The 16781-nt window shown below is 42.4% G+C and overlaps 3 protein-coding genes across 4 annotated transcripts; all 3 read right to left on the bottom strand.

Annotated features, from left to right (window-relative positions):
* Window positions 1–283: 283 nt before the first annotated feature.
* Window positions 284–2415, bottom strand: foxc1a (forkhead box C1a). The gene is made up of 2 exons (XM_076744113.1): window positions 1269–2415; window positions 284–1148 (listed from the first exon to the last, which is right to left on the bottom strand). The coding sequence occupies exons 1-2, from the start codon at window positions 2182–2184 to the stop codon at window positions 763–765; spliced, it is 1302 nt and encodes a 433-aa protein (XP_076600228.1). The 5' UTR covers window positions 2185–2415; the 3' UTR covers window positions 284–762.
* Window positions 2416–8326: 5911 nt separating this feature from the next.
* Window positions 8327–11637, bottom strand: foxf2a (forkhead box F2a). 2 transcript variants are annotated; one of them, XM_076745312.1, is made up of 2 exons: window positions 10386–11637; window positions 8327–8953 (listed from the first exon to the last, which is right to left on the bottom strand). In XM_076745312.1, exons 1-2 carry the CDS (start codon window positions 11356–11358, stop codon window positions 8781–8783), a joined length of 1146 nt encoding a protein of 381 aa, XP_076601427.1. In that variant the 5' UTR covers window positions 11359–11637; the 3' UTR covers window positions 8327–8780. The 2 variants fall into 2 exon arrangements, with proteins under 2 accessions (XP_076601427.1, XP_076601428.1); XM_076745313.1 differs by having other exon boundaries at window positions 8450–8859; window positions 10386–11631.
* A 1460-nt stretch (window positions 11638–13097) lies between these two features.
* Window positions 13098–14394, bottom strand: foxq1a (forkhead box Q1a). The gene has a single exon (XM_076745583.1). The coding sequence runs from the start codon at window positions 14253–14255 to the stop codon at window positions 13413–13415; it is 843 nt and encodes a 280-aa protein (XP_076601698.1). The 5' UTR covers window positions 14256–14394; the 3' UTR covers window positions 13098–13412.
* Between the last annotated feature and the right edge of the window lie 2387 nt (window positions 14395–16781).

Raw genomic sequence — 16781 nt, 5'->3', positions numbered from 1 at the left:
AGTTTTTTTTTTTTTTTTCCTCAATGGCATGAGAGGCGAATATTTGCTTCTAGGGCATCATTCGAAGAGTAAGTAAATTTTTGAGATTAAAAATATGTAAGATCTGAATCTGTGCAGCAGATTGCAGTCAAAGCATCTTTCATTTATTTTAGACATATTAAAGAAATAAGAAAATCTCAGAGGGTCAAATCAGATGAACGAGGCCGATTTACCCTCCACAGAACACTAACACGGGCCAGACTGACTGTATTCAAGTCTGCAAGAAACGAGGCGTAACTTTAACTCACATAAAATGACAATTTATTAAACAAACAAACAAATCCTTCAAAATACTTTTCAACAAAGGAAGAATCTTTGAAATAGTACGGCGATATAGGCTACACGTTCCTTTTTCTTACTTTTATAATGGAACAAATTTTTTTGGACAATTAAGGCAATTCAATTTCGAAACACTTTTTTTGGTGTTTGGTCCATAATATCCGGCTACATTTTAGAAATAAATTACTATATGCAATGTACACGTCCATGAAAACTGACACATCCTTAACATATATAAAGCCACAAAAGCGAAGAGAGACTTACGTGTTATTTGCAGTAACACTGTTCTTTAGAAAAAGATCAAGTCTTTTCTGTTTTTCTTTTCTGTCTCATGTTAGTCCATGTGGTGTGGGCAGGGGAGAAGAGGGAAAATGTTGGATTTTACTGACAGAGTTCAAACACCGTGAGGAAAATATTGAGCTTTTTTTTTTTTTTTTTTTTTGGTCAGAACTTGCTGCAGTCATACACGAAAGCTCCCGAAGTGCGATAGATGGATTGGCTCGGTGGGAACGACATCTGACAGCTGTTATTCCCATTCACCGGTGAATTATTCAAGCCAATTCTCTGGGATTCAAACATCTCTCGGACTGAATGGAAGTTCTGCTGCTGTGCTGGGTACGTTGCGCCCAGATGGCCCAGGTCTCCGGCCTGGTTGAGGTACCATGAGGTCAGCCTCCCTTGGTGGGGATGGTGGCCCTCCTGCCCAGAGTTTAGGTTACCGTGGCTCAGGGAGGATGAGGTGGTAGTGACTGAGTAATCTGGCAAAGTTTCGTCCACGGTGGTGCTCGGTGCCAAGTGGCTAGATCTGTCCCCGGCGTACAAGCTCATGGCTTGCATATTACAATGATAGGTTGCATTGGAGGTAGTGGAGATGGAGTTTTGGTTACAGGGTGAACTATAGACAGATGTCTGACTTGGAGAATAGTTTAAGGACAAAGACGGTGTTATACCTGTCCTGGTGGAGGCGGTGAGGCTGGAGGTGAGCTCGGTGGCCCCTTGTGGAGACCCCCGGAGGGAGGTCATGATGTTGTCTACGCTGAAGCCCTGCGTCGAGGCCTGGCCGTGGTGCTGGTGGTGCTCGGAGCTGTCCATGCCTATGGACCTATTGGAGGGGATGCTGTGAGGGCTCCCGCTGGACATGCTGCTGCTGTCCGGGCTCTCGATTTTGGGCACGGTGCTCAAAGAGGGCGAGTCGGCCTGCGGTGGCGTGACTGTCCCGTTCTCAGTCTTAATATCCTGGATCCTCACAGGCTTGGAGCCCGGCTGCACCGGCTGCTCCTGGTCCCGGCCTTGCAGCCTCGGCGGCGCATCCTTCTGCAGCCGTTCTTCTTTCTCTTTCTGCACGTCCTTCTTTTTGAACCGTCGTCTCCTCCTCAAGAAGCTCCCGTTTTCGAACATGTTGTACGAGTCCGGGTCCAGGGTCCAGTAGCTGCCTTTACCAGGTTTTTTATCATCACGGGGCACCTTGACAAAACACTCATTCAGAGACAGATTGTGCCTGATGCTGTTCTGCCAGCCCTGCTTGTTGTCTCGGTAAAACGGAAACCTTTCCATGATAAACTGGTAAATCCCATTCAGGGTCACCTTCTTGTCGGGCGAGTTCTGGATAGCCATGGTGATGAGCGCAATGTAACTATAGGGGGGCTTGACCATATCCTTGGGCTGAGGTTGGGGGGTGTACGGTCCATACGCCCGAGCCATGCTGGCGGGGTATTGGTCATGAGCCGCATGAGAGTACATGTTCATAGGTGCTGGCATGCCGGTGTATCCCCCACCGGCAGCGGCCCGGTAGTAGCTCGGGTCGCTGCTGATGTACGGCACGACGCCCAGCGAGTTGGGACTGGAGACGGAGTAGCGAGCCTGCATGTCTTCAGTTTGATCCGAAAATAAAGCTCCAAAATAGGCAGACGGAGAGCTCCACTTCTCCCTCCTCTGAAGGCTGAGGCGCTCAAATCACAGTCCCTCACTGCTCAGATCAAAAGAAAAAAAGAGAAAATCTCAACAATAGCGCGGCGTGCTGGAGCTGAGCGGTGTTTAAGCCGTCCCCATCTTCGTGTCTCTACGAAACGCACATTGAAAAGTTCTGAACTTTGGAAATCCGTCACCACACAGGACAGGACTTTTGCGCAGTTAAATTCTTTCCTCCTTTTTGCTGCCAGTGGAGCTCCTCCCCGAAAGTGCACGGCTCGTCCAATGGGGAGGCAGGCCGTGCGGAGGGAGCGCAAAGCTCCAGGCCACACTCGGGGTTTTTTAGAAAAAGCAAGAGGAGGTGTCGGTTAACTCCCAGCCCACTCCAGCCGAGACTCCAGACGTGACAGAGCGACTCACATGTTCAAGATGAGACCATGGAGGGCTTTATCCCCTCGAAAGACACCCTCTATCAGACCTGTATGTGTCTGAAAGCAACAGAGCTATCGTTAGAATATAAAAGTCTAATATCTGTGCACTCATCTGGATATTATAAAATTCAATTTAACAAAATGTTTCTCTGAAAAAAGTCACAATTTACGCAAGGCGTGCTGTGAATTTATTTGGCTGTCGCTCCTAATATGAAAACTAATAAACAACATTAAACATTTCCACGTTTATTTCTTTTTTTTATTAGAACAGATAGAAACGCCAATAACCCCAAATTACGCGCAGTTTCAACGTCTTTAAAAGTGCGTTTTATTAGCCAAGCGCCTCAACACCAGCAGCAGATCAAAGCAGGGCAGAGCCTCGCATCGCTGGCAGTGGGTGGTAAAGGTGAGATCTCATTACGGCGGGAATTAAAGACAGTTTGGGCCCGAAAGGTGTGAGAGTTTTTTCAGGGAAACGGTTTAAAAGACGGGGAACCAAACGGGATGACCGTGACACCTTACATTTGCTTATCTGTTGTATTGTGATGCTGGAGGCCCCTTTATTGTCCCTGCAGCCGAATAAACAAAAGGCACTCCTCCGTTCACCTTTGATTAAAAAAAGAAAGTCCTCGGAGAGATTAGAAGGTGTTTTACAGCAGACTGTGGAGTTTTATATCAGGTAATTCTTTTTAAGGCTGAGTTTTGAAATTAAATAAGATTTGGAGCAAAGATAGAATAACCCGACCCCGGAGGCCTCTGCATGGCCCTGCTGTCAGAGGCGGCTGTGCATGAAATTGTAAATGCTCATTGTGAGGCAAAGTTACAGTCCCAATATCGCTGTAATCCTCTGCAGGTCGTCTTAATTAAATGTCCGTGCAGTGGCCTGGTGCTCCGCCGGTTTCTCCTTACATGGACCCGGGCATGAACTTTTTCCACCGCCCCGGGCTGTTTACACAATTCACGACGGGCTTTTTACTTAATACCACGGCCTGCCCACCCAGTCCTCCTTAACTCTGTATTATTTAAGGTGTCCACGAGTGAAGCCCGGTGGAAAACTGCATGTCAAAATAACCAACACAACTGAATGCGAAATGCGAAACATTTGATGGCTTTTGGCCGTTTTTAACGTAATTACAATAGAATAAGAGCAGAATTATTATTCAGATAATTCTTCTGTTTTATGGTGACGGAGAATCTTGTTCTAAAATTGCTTGAGCTACATTTTAATTCAATTTAATGTTAGTTTAGGTTTATTTGTTTTGTTTGTTTTTTGTGTATTTGTACCACTTGATCTTCCCTCAGTGCAAAGGTTTGCTTGTAAAATAAAAAGGCCGAGATCTGAGTAAATAATCAGACAAAGGGAATATTATAGATTATTATATAGATAAATTACAATTAAACAACACGGTCTGTTATGCACTAAATCGGCCATATGCTGATGTTAAGATAGAAAAAACAAATATTGAGATTCAAAATTAAATCAAATTCACAGTGCTGAAATTTTAGAAACTAATTGATAGATGACAGATGGATGGATGATAGATTGAGGGAGAGAGAGAGAGAGAGAGAGAGAGAGAGAGAGAGACTACAGCTCCCTGTTTTTGTGTACTGCACAAATTGTAGGACAAATCAGTATTTTGATGCTTTGTCAACATTGTTATCGATACTTTCTAATAAAGGCCTTTGAATTGAACTGGGTGAAAAAAAGAGTCCACTGAAGTCAGTCATAACTATGATTTTGGCTCCCTCTAGTGATTTCCTCACTCAGCCTGCACTGATTTGTTGTAACTTAATTGGAGTAATTTATTGAAAACCCTCATGAAGTCCCTTCTTTAATGGCCATCAACTGTTTCATAACACAAGTTTCAAACATACATTTCGGAGACAAATGAAAAAATAACGGATCACTGACCAGATGCTACCATTAAAGGTCATTTATTTGGAAAAAATAGGTCACTAACTAAGACCGATCGGTACTGTCATTCATATTGTTTGCGTTTCACAAACCATAAAGCGTTTTTTTTATTGATTTTAATCAGGATCACTCATTTCATAAATGATAAATACTATTGAGATTAATTTACCTAATCAACATCTGTCACTTTGTATGGCGCGTGTGCACGCGTGTATGGTGTTTGATCTATTGTCCCATAAGAACCTCCAGCAGGCGGAGGATGCAGAACATTAATGAGACTCTACTGCCACCTCGCGGTCTGTTTCAGTACTACATGCTTAAATCAGTGCTGCGCAATCTCACATTACTGAAGAGAAAGGGGGGCGTCAGCGGTGAGATCAGGGGGACCATGACCTTGAATAAATTAGATAGATAAATAGATAGATAGATAGATAGATAGATAGATGGCCTAAAAAGAATACTATTTGCCTCTGTAGTGGAGTTGAACCGTAAAATATAAAGTACCTCACAACTGTACTTAAGTGCAGTACTTTAGTAAATGTGCTTACTTTCCACCAGTGGATGATGTGATGCATTCACTGTACTCTGTCTGCCACCCATGATCAGTGAGTTACACTACATACACACTGTTATAGGAACGGTTTTGTTTTCAGACTTTTCATGTTTGCAAAACCATCATCTATTTAATGAATCTGAACACTTTTATACCTCCTGTTTTTCCTGCATCGACACATATTCTAATTACTTCAAAGCACTGTAATATTTGTGATACTGTGGTGTGTAGAATTTCTAAGAGGCTGTTTATATCTGTGTCATTCTTTTCAGTGACGTTTTCTGTTAAATTGGTAAACTGCATCAAACAGGCCACGTATTGCATATTCCTTTTCTAATTTATGACTTTCTCCATCATCCTCTGCTTCCTTCTCTTGATCATGCGGGCACCAAAACAGCAGTGATGATGATGATGATGATGATGATGATGATGATGAAGATGATGATGATGATGATGATGTGCAGGGGCGATCAGCTGTACAAAACATGATGGAAAGTGGTGTTGTAGGTTGGCAGCATCAGCACACCAGTTTTGTTTTTTTTTTTAATTATTATTATTTTATTTACTCTTTTTATTTTACTCATACTTCAACGATCATATTAATTCAATTTGAATTAATTTATGCATTTTTGCCAATGTTTTGTTTCCAATTTCCATACTGTTTTTTTTCCCCAGAAAGGGCATCATTTCCTTTAAATCTTATGGGGACATCCAGCCAGAACTAAGTCACTGAAGGTAGTTTTCACAGTGTGTATTATTGATGAAATATTACAGCATGTGAGGTACATTAATACTTTGGTGAAGAGCATGTGGCAGCAGTCTCACACGGGTAATAATTATAGTAATATAGAGGTCAGATAATAATGCTCTTAAAACGAATTAGACTGTGTGTTTCTATATTAGAAACTCTGCATTAAACTGCTTTTGTCTGTATGATGGCATTCAATTTCATGGTGCCAGCACTTCACTTTTTAAGATTTTTTTTTTTTCAAAACAACAACAACAACAACAATACTACTACTACTACCTCTACTACTACTACTACTACTAATAATAATAATAATAATAATAATAATAATAATAATAATAATACCCCCCACAAAACAAAAATAAAAATAAAATAAAATCCATAAATGATTTGGGATCGTGAATAATTGTGAACTCTGTGTTTTCCTTTTTAAACATAACTGAGACTCACCGTAAAACACGCAGGTGCAGATATAAAACAAATTCATGACTAACGGTTGAATATTTGTACATTTGCATTTAAGACATTTTTAGACAAGCAGCCGTTCTGCCCAGTGAATGACTAACTCACTGCAGAGGTTTGTAACATGACACGTTCCAGGAGGTCACGGCTAATGGCAGCAAATGAACAGATAGATAAAAGAAAGAAGAAAGAAAGAAATGTAATCAAAATAATGTAATCACTTCCAGTCGCTGACAGAGGTCTAACACAGAAAAGTTCATTTGATGTCAGATGGTATTTGGTAAATGGTAATTTAATTTATTTATTCATATTTACTTTCTTAAACTTACTTCCTCAGCAAAGTATCACAAAACTTCAACAAGCTGAAATCTCTGAGTGTTGAATGCGCAGTTTATGTTTTGTCAGTGTAACAGTTCTGCTTCTCTCTCATTTTACTAAGTTTGATGAGTTAATTTGGGACATGTATTTTTAATATATATATAGCCTGGATCACAGATATGCTAAAATGTATTAATAATTCTGTTCAGCACCACGGACAGCAGAGACATTAATACGCTGCTAATGTAACAGTCAGCCTGCCCTCACTCTTAGAGATATCATCATCATCATCATCATCCTCATCATCATTGTCACTCTAATCTGTGTAGCAATGGTCCAACAGCCTCCATTGTCAACATTTTGTATACAAGCTGTATGTGTAACACATGTAATTCAAACATGCATTTCAATAATGCAATTTCTATTTGACCTCTCAGACCAGGACTCTTCATCGTATAAAATGATAATAAAAACGCATCACAGACTGCAGGCATCTGATGTTTCTAGACTTATTACAGCATCATCATATGCAAGAAAAAAAAGTGATGTACTGATCAAACTGCGTTTGATGGACTAACACGTAGCATTGGTTAAACCACGTTGACGGCACAGCTTTTATGTTTTAAATCAGTAGCCTTTTATTTTGGTAGGATAGATTATATCCGGCGGCTGAAAAAGCCATAATGGACACATCTTCACGCAGTTAAAACATCGATCTGTCTAGAAATCTTTTGTAATCAATCATCCATGACTCTTTAGATCCATCTTCCAGAGTTTAGGAGCAGTCAGGACTGGATTCATCGCGTCACTTTGTTGAAGTGTATCTCAGGTGACTCTCAGGTAAAGCTCGCGGAATGAGACCCTCATCAGAGGGATTTCACTCCAATCTGACGATTAGTGGATAAGAGGCATGGAAAACATCATCGTTATATTCAAAAGTCTAAGACTACTCTAAATGATCAACTGATTATTCTGCACAACATTTTAATCTCTTAAAAGAAATGTTATGATATATTCAGTCACCACGAGGCGGCGCTACAGTCCCGTGAAAACCAACAGGACTGAAGGACGGGTTTCATCCAAGAGGTGTTCATCCAGTGCGCCCTTTGTCTTCTTTCTTTCTCTTTAGTGATTCATTTAATAACAATCGAATATATTAGAGTAATACAGATGTCCTATATTATTATAGCCTGTTTTATAAGAGAGGTCAACCCACACTTCACTTGTCCTCAGCGTCTGAACATCCTCAAAGAAGGGTTATTTCTTGAACTCATTTTAAATGTTTTTTCCCAACACAAAATGCGACAGGATGATGAATAAATAAATAAGCCATTTTTTTCCTCATGTAAAACTGATGATAAGTTCAGCACATCGGCTTTCCAGTCGGAAAATAAGAGACCATGTTTATTAGATGATAAAACATTGGAATATCGTGATGGCAGTGAACGACGATGTCTCTGATATAATATATATGTACTTTAAAGTATTTTTTTTTTTATTTATTGGTCGCAAATTACAGAGGGAACCAAGTCAAACTCAACCTGAAGGGCCAGGAATAAAGGGAAATATGGAAGTGTTTGAAATCGTCCACAGACCGTTTAGAATGCATTTTAAGATTAATCAGATTTTGGGTCACTTTGGGTAATTTAATCATGATCATGATAACAATCAGGTTCTTGTAGTGGAGAGAAAGAAGAAGGAGAAAAGAGAAAGAGAACTGCAGAGTGGATCAAAGTAATAAAAAAAAAAAGTTTTCATTAGAAACATTTATTGCTAAAGACATTAAACGCCTCCAAATGATCCCTTAAAATAAATCTCTTTAATGGCTTTCTGCAGGAAATCAGCAACAGTTTCAGCAATTTCAGGAAAACAAAATTAAGTGCATGAATAAAGATGAATCCAGGTATGTCTACACTGTGTATTACTGCCGTGAAAATGTTGCTATTTGCTTCACCACGTGTGTAAAGTCAATGTCGTGAGAGTCCTCACATCATAGCAAAACTGTTTAAAACAAGGTCAAAGTGTCTCTGCCTCGACCCTGATCCGCAGGGAGTAACGTTTCACCAAAGATCCCGCTGAAATAACTCCACCTGAAGCTTGAGGAGAGGAGACAGCTACGGTGTCTGGTCACATGACGCACGGCTTTACGTCCTGATAGACGCTCTGGTGGTGGTGATGAAGCTGATGGTAGTAAGATCCGCCGGTGCTGGGATGAAGAGAGGAGATTCCGTTTAGGTTCAAAACGAAGTCCTTCCTGTCACACACAGGAGCTGAGTGACCAGAATACCGAGACAGTCCCACTGTAACACACAGCACACATCAGGTCAGACGGTCACTTCTTCAGCCAGGTTCAATCTGGATGTTTTTATGCTTAATGCTTATTATTTTTCCCCAATAACATAAAAAAATAAATAATTTACGTTTTCAGTAATGTGTGCTAATATTTGTTGGTGCCCCTGCTGAATTGTTTTAGGCTGTATCTATTGATGGTTAAAATCATTGACTAACGCTTCATAGATCAGTTACAAAATATTTATTTGGAAAAACTTATGTGCTAAATCCTGTGGCTGATGTTTATCCTTTTTATTTGGTCATAGTTCTAAGTAATATTGGTAATCATTAATAGGTCATCGTAGATTTTGTTACTTGCTAATTAACCATCAAGTCCCGCAGGTAAGCATAGAAATATTAGTAAAACATTAATGAAGGTTTTCATGCAATTCGTCTTTAATGATTTGTAATAATCCATCAAGTCTGCAGCTGTAACTGCTGTTAAAATTGCGGTGACACTTCATGGTGAAAATGATCTTTGGTGCAGATGCTGTGCAGCCGTTTTCACAGCTGAGCAACGCTCACGTGTTCTTATTAGATGGATGTTTTAAACAAAAGAAAATCTTTCATTCACCATAAACAAAACATCAGGTGATAGCTGTAAAACATCCATGAGGGTGATTTATTTATTCTAAAGTTCTGTTATGTGCATTAAAGGACAATGGAAAAATACCCGAAGTGAAACAAAATGAGAAAATAACAACAATACTTCTGAAGGTAAATATCCTGATTATTGCACCGCTGTGCCTCAAGTTAAAGGCCTTCATGAAGGTGCGCTTAAACTGAATAAAAGTAATTGGGTTTTTTTTTTTTCCACTGTTGGGAATACGTTTGTGTTTATTTTCGTTACTTCTTCAGGTTTTATTGTGTATTTAACCTTTTCTATCCGTTCCACAGAACAGAGGCCTCTGAAGAGTTTGAAAATACCATTAAATGGTCAGAAATTTAAACTCTTATGGGGCGACCTTCAGACATGGTTTTTATGGTAAATGCTAAGAACTGAAAAGCAAAGGTCTAAATTTCGCCCATGTCTGACCAATTAGTGCACATTAGTTTACTTCTCTGTGTTTTATTTTAATGCTTTTCCAGAAAGGTTCCCTCAGGTTGGACAGTTTGTTAGTATATGAGTCAAAATTTGATTCGCATGTGCATTTTTGTAGCCTGTTATTGCTCATCCAATGCAAAAGATTTAATTTAAAAAAAATACATTATCAAAATAGAATTTCTACAGATTTGATAATAGTTGTACTGTATGTTAAGTCTTTAAGCAAAGAGCCGTGGCTGATAACTCATCACCACAGTTTCACGTTAAGCATTCTTATGACTCACTATGGTGCAAAATAGGAGTCAGAAAATAAAGTATTTACAATTTATGCATGAGGTTATTCAACGAGGCTCTACCTGAAATCTCGGAGGAATCCCGTGCATTATGATGCAGATAGCCTTGATCCAGGGAGTAAGATGACATTCCCGAGTGTAGAGCAGAAGAAGAGGGAGTGCTTGATGCCAGCGACTGCTGCTGTTTGATGTATGAAGATACACCAGGTGAACTCCAGTGTGAGGCTGTATTTGCATAAGGAGACTGACAGTCCAGAGTGCCTACCATCGCCGGGGAGGACTGCAGGGGGCTGCTGCTGCTGTCCGGGCAATAGTCCGCAGAAGAGGCGACCTGACATGCGGCCATGTAGGATGACCCGGAGCCTGATGACATGTGTGGGACGTGATGTCCCCCTCCGAGTCCCTCGAAGCCACCTGGCACTGCATTACCCATCAAGTCTATGTTGTAGCTGTTATGGCATGCTAATGAGCCCGAAGGTGATTGGAAATCAAAGTTTTGCGGCAGCATGGAGGGACCAAACCCGATACCATTCATCATCCTGTACATTGGCTTCAAAGCTTGACATTTCCTACGGAACCCCCGAGGTCTGCGACGAAAGGAGCCCTCCTCGAACATAAACTCACTGCTCGGGTCGATGGTCCAGTAGTGTCCCTTGCCAGGCCTACCGAGACCTTTGGGCAGCTTTATAAAACACTCGTTCAGAGACAGGTTGTGTCTGACGGAGTTTTTCCATCCCTGGTATGATCCCCTGAAGAAAGGGAAGCGGGCCTGCAAGAACTGATAGATTTCACTCAAAGTAAGCCGCTTGCTCGGTGAATTCTGAATTGCCATCACAATGAGGGCGATATATGAGTAGGGAGGCTTTTCGGGGCGCCTCAAGCCAGAGTTCCCCTTCTTCCACTTGGCTGACGCGTTCTGCGCGCTCTCCATCACCGGCTGCGCGCTCAGCAGAGCTGCATTCAGAGCACCGGCCGCTGGGCTGGAGCGCAGAGGATTAGATGGATCCAAAAGTTGCTTGGAGCTCTCGGTCGTCATGGTTTTTAGATCCCTTCACTGTGGGGGCTGTAAACCACCGCGGCAACTGATTTTTCCTATATTTTAAACGCTGTCAAAGGTTCTCTAATGCGATGATTAAAAGGTCAGTGTCCCTTTGCGATGCTCTGCGCGTTTCTAACCGTCAAAATCACCAGCCGCTGTTCCTCCTTCCTCTCTCTGGCCATCGCTGCCGGTAATGATCCCATAAGAGAGGGGAAATAAAGCTCCTCGACTTTGCTTGCGCATATCCACCCGGCCAAACACAACTCGACCACCTATCAATTCTTAAATCTCTCTCTGCCCCTCGATCCCCCCCAAAATCCCTCCAAGAAATCGCCAGGAACTACTCCCTCCCCATCTGGCCAGGGTCCAGACTAGAAGCCGGACGCAGCGCAGTGGAGTAAGACAAATCTCCTCCCACGACTCACTTTCCAAAACACCCCTGAATACATTTGTCAGGCTAAGTATCTGATAGCCTTGTATACCGTGATGAATAAAGTGACACCGTTGAACAAATCAAAATAATCCCCCTCGTCTTCACATGTACCTGCAAACAGCGACGATGCCTGCTGGTAGTGTTTTGCAAAGGTGAACGGGAGAAGGAGTCGTGCGGTGCTCGTTTGTTTGGGATCTGTTCAGGGTTAAGACTCTGACATGAGAGGAAGCATGCTTTTTCCATCACAGCGTGCCAACGTACCGCACACAGCGCACAAGTGTCAGTTTACCTCTCGGAGCCTGGGTTACATCCCTGGAGAAATGAATTGATTAGAGGGTCTAAACAGAGTCTCAAGAAAAGACTCAGACAGTGAAATGGTCCAATATCTTTTCTGCAAATTTTACTACTGTAAATATCCCCTTTTTGGTGCCTTTGTGGAGTTTTACGCACGCCTGCTGTCACTTCATCCCGGAGCAAGCTGCCTCTATGAGAACGTGAAGTAATTTCTCATCCACCAGCAGCAGCTTCAACACAATCCGCCCAGAATATGTGCGACATCAAACCTGTTACCCCGCAGCGTCCAGGATGCACAGCTGCCTTGAAGGAAATTTACTTTCTAGCCTCAGAAGAATGGACCTAGTTGGAAGACTTTTCTTCCTATTGTGGATTCGAGTTGACTTCGCTCAGGATGCACGATTTGTATGAAGCCCTTCCTGCGCATGTGTGGTGACTGAGGCGACAGCTATTTGCAGAGCCAGACAGAAAACATAAATATTGGATGCCCCTATCCGGCATCAGCGAGCTTCATAAGCACTGAAAAGTAAACACATAAGGCAATTTCTTTTTGCATCATAAATTTTAGAGGGGGAAACGGATATTAATAATACGCTGCGTTCATATTATCTATATATTCTATTTTATTACTATTAGCAGTATTGATGTTGTATACAGTGCAGGCCTGCACGTGCTCCGTTTATGTGACAGTGTATTTTTTCTAGTCCAAACTAGAGAAGATCCTCTTCTTCCCTAATAATAAAGGAAAATATCTTTTACAAAACATGGGTAACGCAACGGCTGAGCATGAGGCGTTGACATTAGGAAGAGGCTGGCAGGCCCCTGGAACACTTACAACCAATTAGCTCTCAAAGAATTTTGCAGAGTCACATGAACGCACGCCCCGACAAACATTATTGCACTGGCGCCTAACAGGTGTCTTAAACATGTGTCCGTCCTTATCTGGCTGCAGGAGAGCTACTAATTGCTTTGTAGTTTGATAGAAAATAATGTTACGACCATAGAAAACACAAAGCATCATTAGTTCGTCTTTATTTCCTTGTACAGGGCATGTTTTTGGATGAAAAAAAAAAGAGACACAAAAACAGTCAAAAGTGCAAATTTTCAACACGTTTGTTAAACAAACAACAACGTCAAAGGTCAGTTCAGTAACATTTACAATAAAGATTTGTGTATAAAATATCAAATCTGATGACGCTTTAAAGGGGAAATGACCAGAGGTACAAAAATAAGGAAGTGTAACACCTTGTCACCACAATGTCCATCATCAGTGCACATCGATGAGTGTGAATCATCAAATTAAAACAAAAAAGAGAGTCCGTGTTCATCTGCGGTATCTCAAGACAGCGTGTGAGAGCAGCCCATAGTCGTAGGAGTTTGGCACATGCGCAGCACAGGAGTCCACGCGACAGGGTGGCTTGATGTATGAAACTGAGGCAGGTGTATTTGAATGAGGCATCATTAGTTCGGTGTAGCACGGCCAGGTGAAGGCAGGACGGACAGGTGGGCGTTCTTCATGTGAGTCCCTCTTGAACGGCTTGCTGAGGATGCTGTCTATAGCAAACGAACTGGTAAACTTGACACATGAGACAGTCTTGGTGGCGGGCGCAGGCTGCTGAACGCCCAGCGGCTCCTCTGCGCGCTCTGACACCTCCGGTTCCCTGCTTAACTTTTTATCGATGCGCTTTCTTCTGCGCCGAAAAACCCCATCAGCGAAGGTGTACTCGCTGTGCGGGTTGAGCATCCAGTAATTGTCCTTTCCCCAAGGTCTGGACGGGTCCCGGAGCACTTTGAGAAAGCAGTCATTTAGAGACAAGTTGTGCCGGACCGAGTTTCTCCAGCCGGTGTAGCTGCCCCTGAAGAACGGAAACTTTTGCATCAGATAGTCGTTTATTTCCGCCAAAGTCAGGCGTCCAGAGGGGGAGTCCCGGATAGCCATGGCGATGAGAGCGATGTACGAAAACGGGGGCTTGGGTCTCCGTGTGTACGGCTTGGACTTGGTGCCGGTGCACGGAGTAACAGGTGGAGGGCTGTGCGCCACGCAGTCACCATCCGACCCCAGCTCTTCCTCAGCAGAGAGAGGAGAGCGCACACTCCCCTCTGCATCACTGGACACCTCCAAGTGTTTCATGTCATAGTGGCTTCCACACAACACCTCCAGCTTCATCCTTCCTGACGATTTCTCCTCTTTGACAGTGCTGTAGAAAATCTATCCAGTATCTCTCCGCGTAAAGTCCGGACCTTGTGTGCGTCAAGACGACTTGAATCCAGCGAGGTCCTTTTTAGCTATCATACCTGTCAGAGTACTGAAGCCCGTCTCACCTACACGTGTGTGAGAGCAGCAGTTTATAGCCGGCTCACCTCAGGACCAACCCAAGAGGGCGGAGTTAAACGATTTCAAAAGATTTGGGGCACCGCAAAACACGCTCACATTGCGTGCATGATAGCCTATAATAAATCTGTGATCATAATAAAAGTTTCATCACGACCCAGTAATCTAGTGTTTAGTAAAGCATGAAATGATGCTCACTGAAAACACCATTAGGTGCAGGTTTATCACCGCTTCACCTGTGAAATGTGATCTGACACACACCTCGGGACTATTTCACCTGAGACAACCAGGTGGCGTATGTTTCCTTTGTATTTAAAGGTGTGGTGCCTGCAGGTAGTACAGTATCACTTGGCAATTGCAGGCAGCGCTGTAATCACAGCCAGAATTGTCCTTTCATGTAGGGATTGAAATGATTTACAGTGTTATGCACTATTTTTCCAGGTTGGGGTGTGATATTTAAACAAGTCTTTCTGAGAAAAGATGCTTTCTGTAGGTATTCACATGCTCTCGAGATCTCTCACATCAAAGCGCTCTGGTTATAGTGCACTTTGGATGTTCATGCCAGCTTGACAGCCCCCATAGAAACCATTGTTATTGTGTTTCTTTCTCTTAAAACAAATAGTGAGTCTGGTCCTCCCTGTTGCTCAGTGCCAAGAAAGTGGATTCACCTAAAAAGAAAAAAAGTAATGTCTTTCTCAATGAACCGCCTTGAGGGCTTGGACGACTTTGGAACGGGGAGTGTCATTTGTGATGTGATTCCAAGGAAACAGTGTGATTATGGCAACAAGGCCAATAGGTGATCAGGCCCATTGAAGACACTTCTGACATTAGCTGAGTGTTCCTTTCTCATTCAGCCCGGACACACTCTCCTCCCACTCACTCACTGCAGGTTCATCTGGCAGTCACGTTGAACTTGATAACCCATGTGTGTATAATTGGTAGTCTGTTTCCTGCAAATTACCAGACCAAATCACTGGTTTCATTGGTCGTGCTGTAACAGTGTCACCAAACAGCCAAACGGAAAAATAATATCCTCATGCACCACCTGGAAACCAATGTTGACATCACACGAGCTGCTTATATGTTGTTACTGTGACAAGTGGTTTAACTTTTGTTTATGCACTCAGTACTTTTCAAGCTGTCTCTGCATGTACGTTACACATGTTTGTGCTGGTGTGACTGTTTTGATTTTCAGGTAATAATCTGTTTGTGCTGTCTGTGACACCCAATCCAGGTTGAAGTCACTGTTTTGAAAGGTTGGATTCCTGTAAGCTAACCACACAATGGCAAGAGCTCAATACTTTGGTCACTGCATGTTGGAGCTTGTGGGACCATCGGGTGACTGTGTGTGTTCTCCTGTGCATCAGGATCTGCTTAATAAAACCTTATCTGTTATGGCTTTACAAGTGGAAGTGGAGGGGAATACGTGTGCCTCATACACTGACTGTAAGGCGCCTTTCAGTAAAGGGTTCTAAGTAACTGTTGGCTTCATTATTGCTTAATAAATCATTTACTACTGATTAGACTGTTTGTCCACTTATTTCTTGAAAGTGGATACTCAAACCGTGGACCAAAATCTTTTTACCAACAGCTTGTTCAACTTTATTTACTGCTGAAAATTTAGGCCACAAGGATAATATAAACATACACTTGTGGAAACTTACTAAACTTTGGACAATGAGTTTAGACATATGTCTCTGTCTTCACATCTTCCTTAGTCAGTGGCACAATGACTCTCTCAGTGTTGTGATTTATGAGCATGTTAGACTCCACTATAGTGTGATGCCTTTCTGCAGACACCAGATCAGATAAGAACTTTCCGCTTTCATTCATTTCATTCAACTCAGTTTTTAAGACACACACCTGTAAGCCATGAAAAAGGAGAAAGTACAATGTGAAGAATGATGCAGCAGGAGCAGTGAAATCATGACACCGGCCTTTGAGCAGCATGTGCACTCTGTCCACAAACGCTCCATATTTCCTGTCACACTGAAACTGATAAATACCTTTCAGGTGGAAGTGCGTATTTGAGTGCAGTATACTCTGACTCTGGCCTTGAAGTATCACTTGTTGATATGACGAAATGAGGACGCTGTGAAGCATGCAGTCAGACTTCAGTTCAGTGATTTGTTGGCACTGTGTTCATTTCATAAACATTCAAGAATTGCAAACTGATGCCAACATCATAAACTGCATGCACAGACTTATGAATCATGCACTATAGTTATACCTGTCTACACACACGCAGTAGTTTCATGCAGTTAGAGTTTAGTGGGTGTAGCAGACAATATATTGGAGGCCTCCACTTGCTAACAATCACTTTCTTCCACATTTTTTTAAGCTCCAAGCTCCTTTGCTGTC

The sequence above is a fragment of the Chaetodon auriga genome, chromosome 12, assembly GCF_051107435.1.
Source record: "Chaetodon auriga isolate fChaAug3 chromosome 12, fChaAug3.hap1, whole genome shotgun sequence".
Lineage (NCBI taxonomy): Eukaryota > Metazoa > Chordata > Actinopteri > Chaetodontiformes > Chaetodontidae > Chaetodon > Chaetodon auriga.
Note: the sequence above shows the minus strand (reverse complement) of the source record. Positions and strands in the feature narration are given on the sequence as shown.

What these genes read in the sequence shown, in the direction of transcription:
- foxc1a (XM_076744113.1), bottom strand. Translation starts at nt 2,184, where the DNA reads ATGCAGGCTCGCTACTCCGTCTCCAGTCCCAACTCGCTGGGCGTCGTG. An exon ending in CACCGCCTCCACCAGGACAG is followed by an intron (nt 1,149 to 1,268) that starts GTATAACACCGT and finishes GTAATATGCAAG; the next exon opens with CCATGAGCTTGTACGCCGGG.
- foxf2a (XM_076745312.1), bottom strand. Translation starts at nt 11,358, where the DNA reads ATGACGACCGAGAGCTCCAAGCAACTTTTGGATCCATCTAATCCTCTG. An exon ending in GGATTCCTCCGAGATTTCAG is followed by an intron (nt 8,954 to 10,385) that starts GTAGAGCCTCGT and finishes TGTGTGTTACAG; the next exon opens with TGGGACTGTCTCGGTATTCT.
- foxq1a (XM_076745583.1), bottom strand. Translation starts at nt 14,255, where the DNA reads ATGAAGCTGGAGGTGTTGTGTGGAAGCCACTATGACATGAAACACTTG.